Below are 23311 nucleotides of genomic sequence, written 5' to 3'. Positions count from 1 at the left end.
AATCCCTAACCTCGGCGTGGTCTGTTTCGCAAGCGTTCCCTGAAGTCCCGCAATGTTGCTGTGGCTACACCCTTCCTCCTCAGTTGTGATGAAAGAAAAACGAAATGTATGGAAAAGGCCAAAGCAAAGACCGCGTGTCATGGGTGTAATTCACACACACAACTGATTGTTTAAAGGGGATTAGTCATATATGGATTATTATATGGATATATGGATAATTATATGGCTGTTTTGGCCTATATCTCCTTAGGCCTTAAAATCAACCCGGAAGTGGCGGTGACTCCGCCTAGTGGACTTCATTAGCAAAATCGGGCTATTGTGGTTCTCCACAACCAATGGGGGATTCAGGCTTCATGTGATCCGGACCAAAGCGGATTAGACCAGAATCTTGGTTTTCGGTCATCCAAGTTCAAACTGAGAGAAGCAATTTCTCCTAATATTGCTGAATGATTCATGCGGGCAAATATATCTACTTCGACCTGCAGAATGATTATGATAATTCTGCACGTTTTTTATTAGAAATACATCCACATTTGACCAAGATAGCGTCAGAGCATTTTGGTTTGCGTTGACACTACTACCACAAGCTAAAGAACATTGTTATTTAGATATATTTGCGACACTGTCGGATATTTTTTGAAAATTGGAAACAAGCAATGGAAAGAAGCCGTACAGAAAATTACAAAGGTGCGTGACTATTGAAATAATGATTTTCTTTCACCACCTGGGCAGTGTTTGGCCTACGTTTCTTATACAAACCTGTTTGCGATCATTGCTTTACATACAACGTGTATATAGTGGAACTTTCCGAGTTTCCTCGTGCCGACCTGAATGCAGCATTATATAGTTGAGTCTATAATGAATCTGCATGCTGGTGCCATCCTCGTGAACGTGTATCCTGCTGCTCATATTTAGTTTAGGCTATGTGCAATTTTTAAAGGCAAAAATTAAGATTACGTGTCTCATATGTTCACTAAACACAGAGGCTCACTGCTAATGAATATTCTCAAATTACAGTATAAGCATGGGGTGGCTAAATAAATAATGTGGCATTGTTTTTGTCTTGAAGGGCCAGTAGAGGGCTCCCTTGGCCAGTCAGTCCTATGACGTAATGTCTTTGAAACACCAAATACCCAATGAGCTGGTAGCTCTCAGTAGTGTTTTTAATGTACGAGTATAATTATTTCTCTCTCTCACAGATCCCCTTCTATCAATTTCTTATTTACGGCTCTTGGCCCCACCCCTGCAACTTCTGTCAGCTGCTATGTGGCAAGTTGTGCAGAAAGGACTTGTCATGCATTATGGGATGCTGGAGGAGTTTGTCACCTCGGTGACAGAGATGGTTCCAGAGCTGCTGAGTTACCGGCAGAGGGCCCAACTCATCCTGGGACTGAGAGCCAGGGTTAGCATGTGTGTGCATGTGTGTCTGCAGATGGATTTGTTTAATGGCTGAAATGTATTTTATTTTTGTACATTTAGCTATTGCTGACAACCGTATTAGTTCCCTCCAATCTGTCGTACAGTGGTTGATAGTTGAACCAGTAAACCAGTAGCGCACTGGTGAAAGCGTATCAAGAGCGCAGATGATGGCGTTTAAATACTTTTTTTTGTGACCATAGCTGGTTCTGGAGTTGTGTCGTGGTGATCACCAAGTCGACCCTGAGACCATCCAGCCCCACCTGGACAGAATCAAAGCTTCCATTACTACACCCAGGGACCACTGTGTGGGTGATTTACTATGCACATTAACCCACAGGCGGCTGGTGGCACCTTCATTTTGGGAGAACGGGCTCATAGTAATGTCTGCAAAGGCATAAATTGAATGTTATCTAACACATGGTTTCCATGTGTTATATCATTCCATTCACTCTATTCCAGCAATTATTATGATCTGTTTTCCCCTCAGCAGTCTCCTGTGCATAAAATACATTTAATCAATAGGAAGAAATACACACATAGTTTGGGTAATTCATCTCCCGCGGTGTGTGTGCATGTTAAAGGTGACTGATGCACAAGTAGAAGATTCCGGGGCCAATTTCTTGGAGCTGGTCCAAACCCTTCTTCAAGACCCAGGTGTGAAAGAGCACTTCTTCCTGGTGAGATGATGACACTCTCCCTAATTTTCTCTCTCTCTCTCCCCCCCCCCTCCTCCTCACTCACAGTTCCATTTTTATGTCTTCTAACTCCCCCAGGAGGTGTTCCCAGTACAGTACGGCCAGAAGTATGACACAGCACTGGAGATTCTCCTTTGGGAGTTCCTCTCCAGACTGGAGGAGCTGCTGCCTGTACCAGACTTTGCACAGGTGTTACCATTGAACTCAACATTATATTTCACATACGCACCTCGACTATTGCCTTCAAAATACAGCATGTATTGTATTCATCTTTAACCGACCACTGCTAATGACTAAGGGCTCTTTCTCAGATGGTGTCATGGCTTGATGGGGCCCCCTCAGTTCTGGATGAGTGTTTGCAATCAGCGACTCCGCCAGAGGAGATGAAGGCTTTAATTGAACATCACAGAAATCTTGGACACGTTGACGTAAAAGGTAAGGCTGGCTTTGTGGATAACTATGACTGATGAGTCATGATCTTTGCTACTGTATTACTTTGCTTTGATTGTTAGAGTTATACATTTATTATTTGACTGTAGCTAAACGGGTGAGAAGTCGCAGTGATTTACTGAGCCTCTCATTCTCTATTTCTCTCAGACACTTGCTCTTTACCTATGGACGACTGCATCCTCTCCTCTCTGTCTCTCCCTCCAGTCACAAAACTGGGGACTACTGTTGACAAACAAACTCAAAAACACCTGCAAGATGCCACACCAAATTCAAACCATCCAAATAAAGAAGAGATTATTGAGATTCCCATTGACCAATCAAATCTGGAGACTGGCAAGAGGAGGATATCTGAGAGAACAAGACAGAAGCGAAATGAACAGAGGGACAGAATTGAAACAGATGAAATTGTGGAGGAAGGAACATCATTTTCAGCAAATGAGAGTAGGCGAGGGCAGACTCTGCCCTCGAAGAGGAAAATGAGCGACAGTTCGGAGGTTCCCCGGAAACGGCAAGCAGATTCACCTCTGTTTCAGTAAGAACTGATATTGAAGTAGCTTATATTGGTGTGTCTCCCAGCATGCCTTTGATGTCATTCCATTTTTTTTTGGGGGGGGGGGAGGGGGGGTGGTTTAATTCTGCTTTATATACAATTGCTGTCTTCCTCTTTTACAGGGATTCTCCAGTGAAAATCGAATCTTTTAGTGAATCTCCTCTCATCTCGATATGGGGAGAATACACAGGTGTGGAATCTCTGTTCGTTCTGAATGAAATGTGAAATGCAGTACATGGTAAAAGAAAATGCATGACAGTTTTACTTACCCTTTTGTGTCAAGAACCCCAAGATGCTGCCTATCCCATGACGACTGACATCAAAGTCCCTTGGTCGGATGATGAGACTCTAAACCTCATAGACATTTGGGGAAAAGACTCTGTGCAGCGAGTTCTGAAAGGTTGTGTCAAAAATCGCCACGTGTTCACTCTCATTTCCAAAAACATGTCTGAGAGAGGCTACATGAGAACTGTAGAGCAGTGTCAGACCAGGATCAAACGATTGAAGAACAGCTTTCGTCAGTCTCTCCAGCAGAAGTGAGTACACTACTAAAGAACATTTGCAATGTATATATAATTTATTATTATAATATATTTTTGTTTCTTATGGACAATATCCCTGGAATGTGCTTGTCTATATTCTCACACTGAAACCATTCCCTATATACAGAGTGGAGTGTAAATTTTATGACCAGCTAGAGCGAATACTTGGGAATGTGTCCCCCTTAACGGTTCCTGAGGTCACCTATGATGTTGAAGAGGTGACAGAGGACCAGCTAGAAGACACTGATGATTGGGAGTTCCCTGGCCACTCTGGTCTAGAAGATATGGGTATGGTCCGATTGTGCCTTTCTTGGTAAATCACATAAAATTGTCTCTTGGGAAAGGGGATAATGTGTGTTTGCATGCGGCATGTTGCCCACCACCTTACAAAGAGGTCAAACTGCTTGAATGTTAATACAGCTGATTTTACATTTGGAATTTGCAATGTGATTCATCTAAATCAATCAAATGATTAATAATCAGTGATCACTGCTCTTGTGTTTGTCTCTATTTCCACTGAAGGAACAAGAAGTGTTCCCTGGACAGACTTGGAGACCCTCACCCTAATCAACATATGGGGAGATGACAAAATGCAGAGGGAATTGAGGGGTATGCATAGAAATGGGCACCTTTTTGCTGTGATATCCCAAAAGATGTCTGCCCAGGGCTTTATCCGGACTGCAGAGCAATGCCAGACAAGGGTTAAAAGACTGAAACGGAGTTTCCGACAGTGCTATGAGAACAAGTATGTCAGTTATAGTTCAGCAATCATTTTCTTTGTGCATTGGGAAGTCCCACAGGGATCTATGCTCGGGCCTTTACATTCTTGTTTGATATCCTGTGATGGATTACATTTGGTCTATTTGAGCCAGAAAAATGATTTGTTTTGAAAATGTGCTTTGTTTTCTTTCCCCAAACGCAGCATGAAAGGCAGAGAGCAAGTAGAATGCAAATTCTATGACCTACTGGAGAGAATACTGGGGAATGAGCTTCCCTCATACGTGGAGGTGTCAGAAAACTGTCTTGACATGGAGTCTAATGATGCATGGTCAGCAGACAACGAGTGCTCTGTTAACTCTTCCCAGGAGAGGGGTATGGTCACATTCTCTACTGGTTAACCAGTTCCTCTTTCACTAGTATACTATAATAAGATCAACTTGAAGGACTGGGAAGAAACTCAACATAGCATATCTGACTCATTCTTTGATATCTGTGAGACAAAGTCAGCAAGGTTGTAGGGACAAGGGTGAGTGGATGGTTTGGGATCGGGCCAATCCTTCTCACACACTCTTTCCCTTTGACTCTGATCCATCCAGAGGCTGTGGTGGGCGTGCCAGAGGACAGGAAGAAGATCCCCTGGGTGGACGGCGAGACGGTGATCCTTCTGGAGCTCTGGGGAGACAACACTGTGCAGCAGAACCTGAAGCGCTGCCCGCACAATGGTCACATATACTCAGAGATTTCGGAAAAGCTCAACATCCGTGGTTATCACAGAACTGCCGAGCAGTGCCACACCAGGATAAAGCGTTTGAAAGCCAGCTATCGGCAGTGCCAGGAAACCATCAGGTGGCCATTGCATTTCAGCTTCTATTGTTGATACATTTGTCATGTTGCTAATGTGAATTGGATTACATATTTGATTCTAATTTTGCAATCTCTCTCTACCTGTGCTCTCTCCTAGTTCATCTGGATCTGAGCAGGTTGATTTTAAGTTCTACAATATTTTAGATCAAATACTTGAGAGGCAGCCTCCCTCTACCAGCACAGTGGTGACAGACTTGACCAATGACATATCAGAGGAATCAAACAGTGACTCACTTCAAGGTAAAAAGTTCAGCTCATTTCAAACTATGCAAACGTTCTATTGACACCCAGCATGGCTATGTCAGATTGAACCCTGTTTGTTATATACACTGCTCAAAAAAATAAAGGGAACACTTAAACAACACAATGTAACTCGAAGTCAATCACACTTCTGTGAAATCAAACTGTCCACTTAGGAAGCAACACCGATGGATAATACATTTCACATGCGGTTGTGCAAATGGAATAGACAACAGGTGGAAATTATAGGCAATTAGCAAGACACCCTCAATAAAGGAGTGGTTCTGCAGGTGGTGACCACAGACCACTTCTTAGTTCCTATGCTTCCTGGCTGATGTTTTGGTCACTTTTGAAAGCTGGCGGTGCTTTCACTCTAGTGGTAGCATGAGACGGAGTCTACAACCCACACAAGTGGCTCAGGTAGTGCAGCTCATCCAGGATGGCACATCAATGCGAGCTGTGGCAAGAAGGTTTGCTGTGTCTATCAGCGTAGTGTCCAGAGCATGGAGGTGCTACCAGGAGACAGGCCAATACATCAGGAGACGTGGAGGAGGCCGTAGGAGGGCAACAACCCAGCTGCAGGACCGCTACCTCTGCCTTTGTGCAAGGAGGAGCAGGAGGAGCACTGCCAGAGCCCTGCAAAATGACCTCCAGCAGGCCACAAATGTGCATGTGTCTGCTCAAACGGTCAGAAACAGACTCCATGAGGGTGGTATGAGGGCCCGACGTCCACAGGTGGAAGTTGTGCTTACAGGCCAACACCATGCAGGACGTTTGGCATTTGCCAGAGAACACCAAAATTGGCAAATTTGCCACTGGCGCCCTGTGCTCTTCACAGACGAAAGCAGGTTCACACTGAGCACATGTGACAGACGTGACAGTCTGGAGACGCCGTGGAGAACGTTCTGCTGCCTGCAACATCCTCCAGCATGACCGGTTTGGCGGTGGGTCAGTCATGGTGTGGGGTGGCATTTCTTTGGGGGGCTGCACAGCCCTCCATGTACTCGCCAGAGGTAGCCTGACTGCCATTAGGTACCGAGATGAGATCCTCAGACCCCTTGTGAGACCATATGTTGGTGTGGTTGGCCCTGGGTTCCTCCGAATGCAAGACAATGCTAGACCTCATGTGGCTGGAGTGTGTCAGCAGTTCCTGCAAGAGGAAGGCAATGATGCTATGGACTGGCCCGCCCGTTCCCCAGACCTGAATCCAATTGAACACATCTGGGACATCATGTCTCGCTCCATCCACCAATGCCATTTTGCACCACAGACTGTCCAGGAGTTGGCGGATGCTTTAGTCCAGGTCTGGGAGGAGATCCCTCAGGAGACCACCCGCCACCTCATCAGGAGCATGCCCAGGCATTGTAGGGAGGTCCTACAGGCACGTGGAGGCCACACACACTACTGAGCCTCATTTTGACTTGTTTTAAGAACATTACATCAAAGTTGGTCAGCCTGTAGTGTGGTTTTCCCACTTTAATTTTGAGTGTGACTCCAAATCCAGACCTCCATGGGTTGATAAATTTATTTCCATTGATAATGTTTGTGTGATTTTGTTGTCAGCCCATTCAACTATGTAAAGAAAAGTATTTAATAAGAATATTTCATTCATTCAGATCTAGGATGTGTTATTTTAGTGTTCCCTTTATTTTTTTGAGCAGTGTATTTAACTACTGGTTCTACTGTAGGTGCCGTCCCCTCAACACAAGTTCCTTTGCCAAGTCTAAACAGAGACACTTTCATGTTATTGGGCTGTTTTGTATTTAGAGTGTACAGAAGTGGACAACTACACCACTTCTGAGAGGATCACACCAGGCTCATGGTTGGATCCTGAGACCCTGGCCCTCATTGACATCTGGGGGGAGGACGAGGTTCAGAGGGTGCTGAGAGACTTTGTCTATAACGGCCCTGTCTACATGGACATATCAGAAAAGATGCATGACCAAGGGTACTCCAAGACCCCAGAGCAGTGTCGTTGGAAAGTCAAGTCCATGAGGAACAACTTCCGTCAGTGCTACGACAGGAAGAAGTATGTGTACAAAACACCTTTATGTTGATTTTCATTTGCAGAAGCATACAAATAAGTGTACTCTAATCTAACCCGTAGCCACAATTCTGCATCTAATTTTTTTAAATGGCTTCCTTTTCTGTCTGCTGTTCTCAGATGTGGAAGAAAGGGAGTGGAATACAAGTTCTACAATCAGTTGGAGCGAATACTTGGGCATGAAGCGGCGTCCATTGATGAGTATGATGAAAGAGACAATCCAACAGTAGACCAGGACACAGGTACAGTGGTAATACAGACAGTTATCTGTTTACACTGAAGACACTGGATGTTTCCAATGTATATGTCTCCTGAGCAGGTGCTGATGGGATGAGATGCATCCCGTGGTCAGAGCCAGAGACGCTGGCCCTCATTGAGCTGTGGGGGAACGAGGATGTCCAGGCGAGTCTACGAGGTTGCGTCCGCAACGGGCACATTTTCGCCGACATAGCGGAGAAGCTGGCCACCATTGGGCACTTCAAAACAGCTGAGCAGTGCCACTCGAGGGTTAAGCGGCTGAGGAAAACCTACCGACGGTGTCTCCACAGCAGGGCGTAAGTGCAAAGCACAGATTATTTGTGAATAAGGTGAGTCATGGTGCCTAAATTGGGACCTGTTACAAATTAACACTCCACTTCCCTCTACCTCTGGTCGTACCTACAGAAACGGAGGGGAGCCCTTACTCTTCAGATACTACAGGTTCCTGGAGCCGGTGCTAGGCAACGACACACTCTCCCTCGATGCAGAGATTGTTGATTTGTGTGATGACTTCAAACCAGATCCCACTGAGGAACCAGATCAGGAAACGGGTATGGTGCCTCTTCATTATCCTTACCCTCAAAGTCTAATGTAGTTAGGGCCCTGTGTTTTTCCTGTGTCAGTGCCAACAGTTGTTTGTCTTGGTCAGGTCAAATCAGGACCTTAGTCATAATCAATCTTCAAAAATGTACTTAGTAGCCACCTAAAGCCTCCCAAAAACATATTTTTTTGAAGGCCAGGGCTCAGTCAATTACGCTGTGGCGGAGTCCAGCAGAAAGATGCCCTGGTCCGATCGGGAGACCCAGGCTCTGCTGGAGGTCTGGGGTGAGGACCATGTGCAGCTCTCCCTCCGCGGCTGCTTGAAGAACAGACATGTGTTTGAATACATCTCACGGAGGATGACGGCCCAGGGGTTCATCAGGACAGCTGAGCAGTGCCACACCCGCATCAAACGACTTAAGGCCAGCTTCCACCATGACAAGTGAATGCAAAAGATTTAGAACTACCATTTCATGTCTAGTTATTTACTTTAAAAATCACACCACATCATCGGATATAAATTGACGCAATATCAACAAATCAATGCTTTACTTATTTTCATCACATTAGTAAACAATGTAATTGCAGTCTTGTTTTTATCACTGTTATTGTTACGTAGTACATGTGGTCAGATGATATGATGATTCAACTGAAATTAAATAGTCTAATCTTCCCTTTCCTCAGAATGGAATGCAAGTTCTACGACCAGATGGAAGAGATTTTCTCGAGGGAGCTCAACGTTGACAGTTTGGCCGAAGATTCGTTAGACAATGAGGAAGCTGCTGTCTGGGAGCCTACACTTGAGGTTGACCAAAGGAAAGGTAAAGCAAAGCCATACCTTTAAATGTTCTATGAGTTGTCTTATTTCAACTAACCCCCTTCCCATTGTAAACAATGTGTTCATTGGGTGTGTTTGTCTTCAGCTAGCCGTCCTTTAACTGACGGCTCCAAGTTCTCCTGGAGCGACAGTGAGACCCAGGTCCTCCTCAGTATCTGGGGGAGTGACGAGGTCCAGGAGGATCTGAAGGGCTGCACCAAAAACAGACACATTTTCACTGAGATCTCTCAGGCCATGGCCAACGAGGGCTACCTGAGGACAGCCGAACAGTGCCAGTCTAGAGTGAAGCGGCTAAAGGCCAACTTCCGCCAGTTCTGCGAGAGCAAACAGTAAGCCATGGGGGAAAAGATATGCATATGAAATTGATAACCACTATTTATAATTGTGAATTGATTATGAAGACTCCATATAGTTGTGTATTCATGGTCAGAGGTTTGCCATGCTCATGTTAGATAAGCAAAGCTCATTATCCAACCAGATATGAGGAATAAGTATTGCGTCAACCACAAATGTTATGTTCTATTTTCCCAGGATTGGAGGGGAAAAAGTGGAGTGCAAATTCCACGATCAGTTTGTGCAAATATTCGGGAACAAGTATCTACCCTGTGACTCTCTGGCTGAGGAATCGACTGGTGCCACAGACATGGGAGAGGTCCCAGGTGGCCAAGTCCAAGGAACTGGTAAGGGAAACAATCTCCTAATCTCTGTACAGTAAATGCTGTTTTACGTTATACTATCAATGTTGGGCCTTTGTTTTTGTTTTTTTCAGTCTCTCCAGAATCAGGCAGCTCTCCATCACCGTGGGAACTAGATCCCCCCTGGAGCATTGAGGAGACTGAAGCCCTCCTTGACATATGGGGCAGTGTCAGAATCCAAGAGGACCTGAGGGGAAACACTGAAATGGAACACATTTATACAGAGATCGCTCAAATGATGGCTGACCAGGGCTTCATCAAAACAGCAGAGCAGTGCCAGACAAGGGCAACGCAACTGAACCTGAGTATTATTCCAATCTGACAACGAGGAATCATTAGTGAACATCTGAAGACAGTTTTGTAGAGCCACAGGAAAGATGCAATGACTCAACAATGACTTCTGGAAAAGAGGTGTATAAACAATTACAATGACCTGCGTCTCCTGTCTCCTGCGTTGTTTTCGGAGATGTACTGTATTCTATCAGAGGTAGTGTTGCTATGTTGAATATTGCTGAAGAGACTCAACATCCATCTTACTTTTCTTTGTCGGAAAACAGACACGTATTTAACCTTTGTATCGGTGCTTAAATCTAAGTGTAAAGGACTATCGATGTTTATTGTCATGTATTTCACTGTAAGTTGTTGGAGGAAATTATAGTTGAAATTATTAATTATGTATACATTTCTTTTAGAACCATTAAGTTTTAATACTATTATGTTATGGTATGAAATGTGTGGGTTCTTGGTTAAACTAGGACCAAAAATGTAGGTAAAACAAATTAATTGTCTGTACCTTGTGGGAAAGGGAGAAGAAGGGCAGATATCCTTTCAGACAGATAAGAATGTTTGTTTGATGTTCCATTAGTGGAGAATAAATGATATCTTTTAGACAGATTAGAATGTTTGCTTTATGAGGGGAGAAGGAGACAATCTCCAGACCTGAAGACACTGCGCTATTGTGTGGATCGGAGAGAGTGTGAGAAACTGATGATGTCATTTTTATCTTCCATTTAAAATGTAATGTTCTTTGTATTTTAGTTTAGTACTCTCTTGAATTAAACGCTGTTACCTGAGTTTAAGACTGGGGCTCTGTCGATTCCTATAATAATATGGGTTTTACAATCCCATAGAATGCATTGACAGAGTAATTAATTCTGATTGGGAAACAATACAGAGGAATTTAGAATTCCACTAACAAAGTGCACATGTGTTGTGACATAAGGACCTGAACTTAACGAAGCAACATATTTTAAAGGGATTGGATTGAGGGAATCCTCTAACGACAATTGGTCAATACCACATGACATTCTGAACTTCTAGATTTTTGTTGTTATTATTTGCCAAACAAAAGGCTATATATTTGTATATTTTATGCAAATGTGTGTTTTTAGCAAACTGTGCTTTTAGGCCTTTTTTTTCAAGTGAACCAATTTAGATTAAATTCCTTTGAGTGGAGTTTGGCTACTATATCATTTATGTTTATGTGGTATATTTTTCTCTCAGTGTGTTTTAACATCTATCTAGATTCACTGAAACACTGAGGTTTATGTTGTTACCAGCTCTAACCACTGGGGAGAGATGGAGACCACATCCTATTTTATCCTCAACAGATTATCTGTAGCAGAGCCTCACAGTAAGAAGCCACTTGAATTCTAGAAGCACAGGCACCTACTTTTTGCTTACTCATGTTATTTTTAGATACCATGGTGAGATAGCCTTTGAAACAAATCTTGTTCTCAGCATTCATCGATGGTGATAGCTGTTCCTCGGAACATCATTTGCATAGAGAGGAGGCTTTGCATAGCCAGCACATGCGTCAGTGCTCTGGTAGTGTTTATAGCCTTGTGAGTTTAACACTTCATGACTGAGAGCTGTCCTTCATGACAACAGAACACACAACAACCATGACTTTTATCACCATCTTCATCTGGACACTTGCCCTCTGTCTCCAAGGTAATATAATTTACAGAAAATTACCCTGACAATATAAAGGAATTATTTTATACTGGACAAATGAATGAACAATTAAATTATAAATATACATTGCATCTCTGTTTCAGAGTCCAGAGGCCAGGTCACAGTGACCCAAACTCCTGCAGTGAAAGCTGTTTCAGTGGGTCACTCAGTCAGTCTCAGCTGTAAGACCAGCAGTGCTGTACACAGTAACAGCAATGGACACTATTTGCACTGGTATCAACAGAAACCTGGAGGAGCTCCTAAACTCCTTATTTACTATGCTAAAACCCTTCAGTCTGGGACTCCATCTAGATTCAGTGGCAGTGGATCTGGGAGTGACTTCACTCTGACCATCAGTGGAGTCCAGGCTGAAGATGCAGGAGATTACTACTGTCAGAGTTTCCACCTTCCCAACAGTGTCTGGGTGTTCACACAGTGATACAGAGCCATTCAAAAACCTCCCTCAGACTGCACAGTGACTGTACTGATACAGCTGGGACCTACTGCAGGTGCTGAGGGGGAAGAGACAGTGACATGGAACACTGATCAGTAGAGGGGGTAAACTTTGAAAATGGTTAGAAAGTATCATACAAATCACACGTTCTCCCAACGTCGTCATCATCGTCATCATTATCGTCATTATTATCATCATCATGGTTGTAACTTGTTATATTGGATATGAACTGAAAGTGTATATAAAAGCTATTTGTAGTTTTGGATGATCCCTGAGCAAATCAGTAACAACAACAGGGACATCTGGACAGCCCGGGAATGTGTACTGACAAAGACCTGTTTGATGAACCTCTGCTTGACTCTGACATGGTGCTGTTCATTGATAGTTTTGCTTATATAGATCAAAGCACAGGGTAGAAACATGTATGATTAGCTGTAGTAGATGTGGAAGGTGATATTGAGGTTATACGGCCCCTACCAGACCATTTATCAGCGCAACAGGCATATTTTATTAGCTCTGACCACAGCTTGTGAATTGGGGGAAGTGAAGGCCCTTATATTCTACTCAGATTCAGCATATGCTAGTAAGGTTTGGAAAGCAAGAGAGTTTACTAATACCACAGGCACACCTAATAAAAACAGACCTTATGTTGAACAGTTGATTGAAGCTATGCGAAAATATAACACATTGGCTATTGTTAAGTTTGAGGCATACACGGATTGGTGTCAAGCACATGCATTTTACGTTTTTAGTTGTTTGTGTCATTTGAAACTACTGATCTTAAGAAACAGCAGCAGGCTGATATTCTCAATCACCAGGTGTGGAGGGAGAGAGGGTGTGCTCTCTGTCCTAGGTCTGGCTTATGGCTACATCTTTTATCTGGCATGCCCTGTTTACCATCAACCAATGATCTTTCATATTTGCCGATTGGCTCATGAAGTGAGCCATTCGTCAAAGGGGGATATGAGAGGAGAATGGAGGAGGAGAATGTTTGAAAATTTGACCCAAAATTGAATTAGCACGTAAAACAGTTAATTTATGGTTGTGCGACATGTTTGTTATATAATATAGACAAGGGAAATCCACTGCAACCAGGGAAGTTCCCCACTCCAAAAGGATCTTTTGTCTACCTAGCTATGGATTTCATAGACATGGTAGAGCGAAAAGAAAGAAAGAGATACTGCCTGTTGATAATTGACAGGTTTACCAGGTGGGTGGAACCATCCCACCACCAACTGTGATGCGCGAACAGTTGCAAAATTGCTAGTTAGGGAGTTTATACTCAGGTTCGGAGTGCCTGAGGTTTGTCTGCAGACAATGGGACCCATCTCATAGGAGATGTGGTTACCAAAATGGCCAAAATGATGGGTGTTGACCAGACGTTTGTGTCCATCTATCAACCGCAGAGTAACAAGAGTTACCGAGGGCTAATCTTGTCCCTGAAAGGCTCCCTTGTCAAACTATGCTCTTGTCCGTATGAAAACATGCAGCAGCCTTAACAAAGGTACTGGGTGTACACCTTGTGAAATTTTAACAAGACGACCAATGAACATCCCAGGAGTGAGACCTATGTCTGACCGACAGATAGACATAACTGAGATTTAGTGTGACAATCTTGAGTACATGAAGGAACTAACTTCTGTTGTAAGTTTTCTCCCCTCTCACGCTAGGAAAGCAACAGAACCAATCCCAGGTGAAGACCCTGACGAGCTACCCATAAACGCTGGAGAATGGGTGAAACTCAGGGTCCACAAACGAAAATGGAACCAACCACGATGGATGGGTCTGTTCCAGGTAACCATGGTAACACCAAAAGCCCTGCGGGTAGAGGAGAGGTCCGGTTAGCATCATCATCTCTCCCACTGCAAGCGTCTCCCAGAGAGGAAGCCATGGATGAGCGACTGGAGGGAGGGAGAGGGCCCCGAGAACATCTGAAGGAGGAAGAAGGTCCGAGCCAACGGAAAGGAGCAGAAGGCCGAGACCAAAGGTCAGAAGAACCAACAGAGGGTTCAGCCTCAGAACCTGAAGAGTCATCAGATGTCTAGGAAACTATGGTTGTGAAACAAGAAAATCGCAACTATGGAAAAACACATGCAGGGTATTTATTGCTCTCCAAATCTTACTCGTTCCCTTTGTGGACGGGGATGTGGAGAATAATACATGGGTGAAAACAGTGCCATACACAAGATGACAGGGGAGGGGGAACACATCTGGCATACAGGTAATGATTTTCCATAAACCCACCTCCACAGCCTCTCTGTGGGAAATCCAGGTCGTACCAATTGGAAAGAATGATTTTGGATGTTAGTTACTCCATTTTATGCAAAGGAAAAATACCAGGGTTTGACAAAGAAACAGCAATTATACTATTCTGATGTTCGGTCACTAGGGGGAAGGAAGCAACATGGGAATGTGGATTATCCAATAATACAGTAGGTAATAGTTCAGATGCAGCTAAATAATTTAAGGAGGGTGGGCACATTGAGACTAAATGGCCAAGGTAGGTTCCTAGCGTACAACCAGGTAAAAATTCCCAGCTGATTAAATGCATAGGACCTCCAAAAGTACAATGGGGAGAGTATCTGACTGGCAGTGTAAAGCCACTAAATGATAAAGGAGATGTTGTGTTGACAGGATTAAAACCCACAATAACTCCCCCTGTTTGTATCTGCAACTCAGGGAATGTGGATGTAGGAAACACCACTAATTGCCTGTCTTACTTACACAGGACTATAAACGAATACCAGTAGTTTTGATGTACTGGATGGGCAACAATTGATAACTAGGGTAAATATGTCAAACATTGGCAAAGTCATGGGGACACCTCCGGATCATCTCTGGATCTGTGGGTGTAATGGCTACATGTTCCTCCCTATGGGATGGAAAGGGTGTTATTATCTGGGGAAAACTGAACTGACAGTAGCAACATTACTTGCTTCTGAGTTGCTGAAAAGTTCTTTGCAAATTAATTTCAGATGGAACCAGAGCTAAAAGAGCAGTGGCTCAAAATAATGAAGCTTGTGGACATGTGCCGTCTCAGGTAGGGATGGCAGCCCTAGTAATCTTTCCAGGTGCAGGAGTTGTAGTAAAGGGATTAACAATTTGACATACTCCATGCAGGCCCTTACTAATTTGATAGTACAAGGCTTTACTCAGTTGTCACTAAATGTGCAGAATTTGAAGGAAGTAGTGACCAGAGACGAAATGGCACATACTGGCTAAAGACAGAGGGGACTACAGGTCCCTTGGAATAAACAATGAGGATTACTGTGTCACGTTGTTTCCAGACTCCTCTGACAACATGACAGATATTACTAATGACCTGGTTAAATTAGGTGGTACTCTGTGAAAAGCTGACAACACCAAATTGGACACTGGTTTAATGGTGTATTTGGAAACGTGATGGGTAAGGTAATGATGTTCATGATTGTTCCACTCCTGGTAGGGCTACTGTGTTTTGCTGTTGCTTTTATGTATGATAAAGTGCTTTGATTTGTCTTCCAACAAGACAATGATCCAAAACATAAAGCAAAATCTACAATGGAATGGTTCAAAAATAAACATATCCAGGTGTTAGAATGGCCAAGTTTAAGTCCAGACCTGAATCCAATCTGTGGAAAGAACTGTGGAAAGAACTGAAAACTGAATCTGTGGAAAGAACTGAAAACTGCTGTTCACAAATGCTCTCCATCCAACCTCACTGAGCTCGAGCTGTTTTGCAAGGAGGAATGGGAAATAATTTCAGTCTCTCGATGTGCAAAACTGATAGAGACATACCCCAAGCGACTTACAGCTGTAATCGCAGCAAAAGGTGGCGCTACAAAATATTAACTTAAGGGGGCTGAATAATTTTGCACGCCCAATTTTTCAGTTTTTGATTTGTTAAAAAAGTTTGAAATATCCAATAAATGTCGTTCCACTTCATGATTGTGTCCCACTTGTTGTTGATTCTTCACAAAAAAATACAGTTTTATATCTTTATTTTTGAAGCCTGAAATGTGGCAAAAGGTCGCAAAGTTCAAGGGGGGCGAATACTTTCGCAAGGCACTGTATGTTGGGGTGGTCACGAGAAGGGAGCAAACTTACCTAATGTGGTAGAGGGAAGATATGGGAGATACTAGAGCTTGTCATGAATATATGGGTCAACTAAGAGAAGACTATAGTGATAGGAGAAACTATGCTAAAGGGGATTTTAGTGACAGGTGTCAGGTGTAAACATTTCCAGGATAGAGGAAGGCATGGGAGCACCTTTTGGATGGATGTGGGTATGCAGCGATAAGGGGTATCTCACTTTACCTCCTGGATGGGGGTGTTGTTGTTTGGGGAGAACAGAAATATACATGTTAAGGATTCCGGTCACCAATCTTTTCAAAAAGACAGGTAAAACCAACTCTGGGATACGGCAGCGTGCCAAACGACTCATCCCAGACAATCAGGAAGCCTATGGTCATGTCCTACAGCCGGGTGAGAGTTTTGGTATGTCAATCATACTGTCCTGGGGTGTGGCTGTCATAGGAAAGTGGGTAAACAATTGAACCAATTGAACCTATTCTTTACAGACCCATATGAATTTAACAATCCAAAGATTTAGCCAATTAGATGTCCAAAATCTGAAAGCAGTTGTCAGCCGACATGAGTTTGCTTTAGATTATCTTTTGGCGAAGGAAGGAGGACACTGTAACGTACTAGGTCATATTGATCCTGAAAATTGTGTTATTCTCCTCCCTGACTCCTCTGAGAATATGACTGCAATAATTGACAAGATTGCTGATCTTAGTAAAACTCTCAAAATCTGAAAAATCTGTTTTTGACCAAATTGGTGACTGGTTTAATGCTAAATTTGGAAATGTGATGGGAAAAGTTAAGTTGACTTTGTTTTCATTGTTTACTCCTATACATGTAGGAGGTTTGGTGATTTTGGTTACTGTTTACATTTGTAAGAAAATGACTGTAACTGCTCTTGAACATGCTGGAATGATGGTGTTGGTGGAAGCTGATACAAATCGTGCTGAAGGGGATGCTGGGGCATTTCGGGTTTATCTTAAAACCTCTTAGAGCTACCCCCCTACTTTTTTCAATTTCCGCCTGAAGACATACCCAAATCTAACTGCCTGTAGCTCAGGCACAGAACCAAGGATATGCATATTCTTGGTACCATTTGAAAGAAAACACTCTGAACTTTGTGTAAATGTGAATTGAATGTAGGAGAATATAACACAATATATCTGGTTTAGATAATACAATGAAAAAAACATACGTTTTTATTTTTATTGTTGTATCATCATCTTTAAAATGAACAAGATAAACAAACATTCAGATAGGATGATGGGGACAATTTCAGTGCCATAAGAGGGCAATAGTACTTGTGCAAGTTTCAGAATGATAACTTCCAAAATGAGTGTGCTACATGACATTTATCATGAAGTCACCCAGGTGTCCCACACAAGTAGCCCAAATGTACCCAAGTGGCCAAATTGGTGAAGCTATACATTTTGAATGGAATAACTATATACAAAATACCAAAATGGTATTCTAATACACCCCCCCCCCAAAAAAATGGAGAAAAAACATGAAAAATATATATACGTTTACAAAATAACACTTTCAATATTTGGAAGACCCTCAGTCCTCTACACAATATTGTGCTGCTGATGCCAGGTGCCAAAGCAGTCTCTTTCTGCTGTAAAGCAGAGGGTCACCAAGCATGTGGTGCAGGTGATGGGGACTTCATTTTGCAAAGAACACAGCGACGCCTCCATGCTGTGCCCTTTTGGCCCTGAGGCACATCCATGCCTGCAGAAATACATTTGGGCAGATGAACACCACTTGTGGCAGGAGCTGGATGAACCAGCTTCAGTGGGGGATGGACACCTTGGCACTGGGGGCTCCCATTCGGAGTCAGTGTCACTGTGAAAGACAATGTTCAGTTAGAATAGTTTCGTATCAACAGCTATAATAAACAGATATATATAGAGTACAGGGAACATAAGGTTGAATATATTATTATAGACCTGCTAGATCTACTGTCTCATTTATATTATGACATTTCAGCTAGATCTACTGTATTTATTATATTACAACAGACCAGCTGTATCTACTGTCTCCATTTCACTTTGGCCATTGTTGTGGGCCTGCCCCCCCCTCAACAGCCTCAAATAGGCTATTTAATTTCACAAATAATATCTTATATTATTAATTTCAAATAACGGCATTAGCATGAGAAGAACTTACCAGTCTAAAACGATGTCCTCTCCGTTCAAAAAGTATTCCTCCATTTGGGAATCGCTAAATGAATCGTCCTCGATCAATTTCTTCTAAAATCGTATGTACATCTGTATATCTAGACTTAGATTTAGCTTTCCCTAACTTAGTCGCCATACTGATTGATATATAAACAGCTGAATATGCGCTTTACCAAAACAACGCTGCGCGCAACATGCGTTGCTCCTTCCGGTATGAAACTTCAATGGCGAATGACCCTCTTTACGCCGGAGTTTACTACATGGGTTGGTCTTCCAACACATAAACATTACATATTGCCATTTACCTCAGCTCATTGGCTATCTACCCAGCTAGATTTCAAGACGATCAGTGGTCATTGGGGTACAGTCAATCAATGAAACAGCGGGCAAATCATTGGTGCACAATGATGTCATTACTTGTTGTCTTCAAATCGGTTTCTTTCAGTCAATACGTCCCGCGAAATGACCCATCAGGTTTGGTTGTGTTACAAACAAACCAGTTGATTGCAATGAAACCAAACATGACTGGAAAAGTCACGTTCTGTGTGTGTATTTACCTCGAGTGTGTCGTCAAATGGAATGAGACGGAATTCACGACACAAGCGGTTCACAAAATGTATCGTGTTAGGTTTTAAAAATGGATTTGATCAAACAATAGACCATTCATTGTGTAACAATGAGCATTGGGATTGCAAACAGAGGAAGATCATCAAAGGTAAACAATTTATTTTATTGCAGTTTGTGATTTTGTTACGCCTGTGCTGGTTGAAATAGTTGTTTTTTATGGGGCTCTATCCTCAGATAATCGCATCGTATTCTTTCACAGTAAATCCTTTTTTAAATCTGACAACGCAGTTGGAGTAGCAAGATTCTAGGCTTTCAAAGCATGTGAGGCACTTGTTATTCATGAATGTTTAATATGACTATTTATGTAGCGATCACCGTATGTTGTCAAATTTCATCCCGCTACCGGGTTCGGTGTGCAGAGAGGTAAATCCCATTGTTTATTCAACTCGTGTGGTTCTTCCCAGGACTTGGAAGGAATAGGAGTATAGACAAACTCACCCCACCCCCACCAGCATTCCAGGAACCTCAGGAGTTGGTCCTCGCTTTAGAAGGACATCCCTGGGATCAAATGGATCTAGGGGATTTGCCTAATCTATTTGATTTCAGAGGAGAATATTATGATTGAAGCTGTGAGACTAATTAGTCTCAAAGGGGGAAATGAAGGGGGTTCACCGAGGGGTCACGATAGGGGCTTACCAAATGTTTGATGTATTATAATAATTGATTATGCTTATGTTGTATTAATAGAAGGGGAGGTGTTATAAGACCCCGCCCTCCTTACATTTATAGGGTTCTAGACTACAGATTAACAATATATATTCATTATAGAGGTTTAGAATTGTTCCACAGTTGTTTTCTGGTCTCTTTGCCTCTTATAAAGATACCCCTCTGAGAAATGTGTGACGGTGAAGACAGAACTCTGCAGGGGAGTGTAAGAGATTAGTTAGACATTCCACTACACATCAACTTGGACATTTACTGCTAAGCTTTTAGATAGCTATATAAACAAGAGTTGAGTGTTGAGTAGGCATGGTTTTGGTCTCATGAGTAAAAGATAATGGCGTAGGCAGTGACATCACTCGGGCTGGACTTTGGGTTTAAATAAAATAACTTGGGACCTTTTCTTTGATGCAGAACTTACTCGGAAACATGCTTTATGTTACTGTTGTCAACTTCTGTTTGCAATTGCATTAATACAAGTTTTTGAATTATTTAATTAAAGATATTGTCATAATGCTAATTTCACCAATGAGCCAATGATTAACAAGAAAAAAGGAAAGGAACCACAACAGTAGCATTGCCTTTAAATTGTTTAACTTGCGTCAAACATTTCGGGTAGTCTTCCACAGGCTGTAGGCTTCCTTGCTCGCACACACTGTTTCAGTTCTACCCACAAATCTTCTATAGGTTTGAGGTCAGGGCTTTGTGATGGCCAATTCAATACCTTGACTTTCTTGTCCTTAAGCCATTTTGCCATCACTTTGGAAGTATGCTTGAGGTCATTGTCCATTTGGAAGACCCTTTTGCGACCAAGATTTAACTTCCTGACTGATAAGTCGAGATGTCGCTTCAATATATCCACATAATTTTCCTCCCTCATGATGCCATCTATTTTGTGAAGTGCACCAGTCACTCCTGCAGCAAAGCACCACCAGAACATGATGCTGCCACCCCCGTGCTTCACGGTTGAGATGGTGTTCTTCTGCTTGCAAGCCTCCCCCTTTTTCCTCCAAACACAACAATGGTAATTATGGCCAAACAGTTCTGTTTTTGTTTCATCAGACAAGAGGACATTTCTCCAAAAAGTACGATCTTTGTCCCCATGTGCAGTTGCAAACCATAGTCTGGCTTTTTTATGGCGGTTTTGGAGCAGTGGCTTCTTCCTTGCTGAGCGGCCTTTCAGGTTATGTTGATATCGTTATCTCTAAGAGACAGAACGCGTCTCCTTCCTGAGCGGTATGATGGCTGCGTGGTCCCATGGTTTTTATTCTTGCTTTCTATTGTTTGTGCAGATGAACATGGTACCTTCAGGCATTTGGAAATTGCTCCCAAGGATGAACCAGACTCGTGGAGGTTTACAACTATTTTCTGAGGTCTTGGCTGATTTCTTTTGATTTTCCCATGATGTCAAGCAAAGAGGCACTGAGTTTGAAGGTAGCCCTTGAAATACATCCACAGGTACAACTCCTCGTTCATCCACCTCTGGCCTGCTCGCCTCCCTACCACTGAGGAAGTACAGTTCCCGCTCAGCCCAGTCAAAACTGTTCGCTGCTCTGGCCCCCCAATGGTGGAACAAACTCCCTCACGACGCCAGGACAGCGGAGTCAATCACCACCTTCCGGAGACACCTGAAACCCCACCTCTTCAAGGAATACCTAGGATAGGATAAGTAATCCTTCTCACCCCCCCTTAAATGATTTAGATGCACTATTGTAAAGTGGCTGTTCCACTGGATGTCAGAAGGTGAATTCACCAATTTGTAAGTCGCTCTGGATAAGAGCGTCTGCTAAATGACTTAAATGTAAATGTAAATGTCTATTGACACAAATTATTTCAATTAGCCTACCAGAAGCTTCTAAAGCCATGACATCATTTACTGAAATTTTCCAAGCGGTTTAACCTCTTACACCTATGGTGGCGCTATTTCATTTTTGGAAGAAAAACGTTCCCGTTTTAAACAAGATATTTTGTCACAAAAAGATGCTCAACTATGCATATAATTGCTACTGTTCGAAAGAAAACACTCTGACGTGTCCAGAAATACAAATATCTTCTCTGTGCGTGCCCTTTAACGTGAGCTTCAGGCAAAACCAAGATGACTTGGCATCCAGGAAATGACAAGGATTTTGAGGCTCTGTCTTTCATGATCTCCTTATATGGCTGTGAACGCAAGAGGAATGAGTCTGCCCTTTCTGTCGTTTCCCCAAGGTGTCTGCAGCATTGTGACGTATTTGTAGGCAGATCATTGGAAGATTGACCATAAGAGACCACATTTACCACGTGTCCGCCCGGTGTCCTGCGCCGAAATTGGTGCGCAAAAGTCACCTGCCACTATTTTTCCATGGGAGAAAAGAAGAGAAGCAAGCTTCCACGAACTGCATGTCAATGAAGAGATATGTGAAAAAACACCTTGAGGATTGATTCCAAACAACGTTTGCCATGTTTCGGTCGATATTATGTAGTTAATCCGGAAAAAGTTTCATGTTGTAGGTGACTGCATTTTCGGTTCGTTTCGGTAGCCAGGCGCAATGTAGAAAACGGAACGATTTCTCCTACACACAGACGCTTTCAGGAAACACTGCGCATCTGGTATGTGGCTGGGAGTCTCCTCATTGAAAACATCAGAAGCTCTTCAAAGGTAAATGATTTTATTTATTTGGTTATCTGGCTTTTGTGAAAATGTTGCGTGCTACATGCTACACAAAATGCTATGCTAGCTTTGCATACTCTTACACAAATTAGTCAATTTCTATGGTTCAAAAGCATATTTTGAAAATCTGAGATGACAGTGTTGTTAAGAAAAGGCTAAGCTTGAGAGCAAACGCATTATTTTAATTTTATTTGCGATTTTCAGAAATCGTTAACGTTGCGTTATGCTAATGAGCCTGAGGCTTAGTCACAATCCCGGATCCGGGATGGGGAGTTTCAAGAGGTTAAAGGCATAGTCAACTTAGTGTATGTACACTTTTGATCCACTGGAATTGTGATATAGTAAGTTATAAGTGAAATAATCATGTCTGTTAACAACTGTTGGAAAAATTACTTATGTCATTGTAACGCTTGTCCTCTTCTTCTGATGAGGAGTAAGAGAGATTGGACCAATTTGCAGCGTGGTAAGTGTCCATTTTAATAAGTCAAACTGAACACTACAAAATACAAAATGAAACAAACGAAAACAGTCCCGTGTGGTACTAACACGGAAAATAATCACCCATGAAACACAATAGAAAACAGGCTACCTAAATATGGTTCTCAATCAGGGACAACGATTGACAGCTGCCTCTGATTGAGAACCATACCAGGCCAAACACAGAAATAGCAAATCATAGAAAAACTAACATAGACAACCCACCCAACTTACGCCCTGACCATACTAAAACAAAGACATAACAAAAGAACTAAGGTCAGAACGTGATAGTCATGCACCGAGTAGATGTCCTAACCTACTTGCCAAAACTATAGTTTGTTAACAAGAAATGTGTGGAGTGGTTGAAAAACTAGTTTTAATCACTCCAAC

The 23311-nt window shown here is 42.7% G+C and overlaps 1 protein-coding gene and 1 gene segment (V, D, J or C); both read left to right on the top strand.

Annotated features, from left to right (window-relative positions):
- Nucleotides 1–299: 299 nt before the first annotated feature.
- zgc:113263 (uncharacterized protein LOC503753 homolog) lies at nt 300–10934 on the top strand. Of its 2 annotated transcripts, none has more exons than XM_064939579.1 (23): nt 300–687; nt 1200–1402; nt 1620–1724; nt 2001–2096; nt 2193–2303; nt 2426–2549; nt 2769–3096; nt 3237–3304; nt 3398–3650; nt 3784–3944; nt 4179–4401; nt 4579–4748; nt 4973–5222; nt 5338–5480; nt 7248–7509; nt 7645–7766; nt 7844–8078; nt 8188–8333; nt 8518–8764; nt 9007–9143; nt 9246–9489; nt 9692–9840; nt 9930–10934. In XM_064939579.1, the coding sequence occupies exons 1-23, from the start codon at nt 657–659 to the stop codon at nt 10175–10177; spliced, it is 4056 nt and encodes a 1351-aa protein (XP_064795651.1). In that variant the 5' UTR covers nt 300–656; the 3' UTR covers nt 10178–10934. The 2 variants fall into 2 exon arrangements, with proteins under 2 accessions (XP_064795651.1, XP_064795650.1); XM_064939578.1 differs by having other exon boundaries at nt 2712–3096.
- An 825-nt stretch (nt 10935–11759) lies between these two features.
- LOC135515415 (Ig kappa chain V-III region PC 2485/PC 4039-like) lies at nt 11760–12250 on the top strand. The segment is given in 2 exon segments: nt 11760–11808; nt 11916–12250. Coding segments are annotated over 2 exon segments (384 nt in total).
- The last annotated feature ends 11061 nt before the right edge of the window (nt 12251–23311 follow it).

This window comes from Oncorhynchus masou, chromosome 27, assembly GCF_036934945.1.
Source record: "Oncorhynchus masou masou isolate Uvic2021 chromosome 27, UVic_Omas_1.1, whole genome shotgun sequence".
Taxonomy (NCBI): domain Eukaryota; kingdom Metazoa; phylum Chordata; class Actinopteri; order Salmoniformes; family Salmonidae; genus Oncorhynchus; species Oncorhynchus masou.
This window is presented reverse-complemented; position numbering and strand designations above follow the sequence as displayed.

Bases quoted from the DNA above. Each gene is read 5' to 3' on its own strand.
- zgc:113263 (XM_064939578.1), top strand. From the start codon at position 657: ATGGAAAGAAGCCGTACAGAAAATTACAAAG. The intron at 5,223-5,337 runs GTGGCCATTGCA...GCTCTCTCCTAG, and splicing joins CAGTGCCAGGAAACCATCAG to TTCATCTGGATCTGAGCAGG. The intron at 8,334-8,517 runs GTATGGTGCCTC...ATTTTTTTGAAG, and splicing joins GGAACCAGATCAGGAAACGG to GCCAGGGCTCAGTCAATTAC.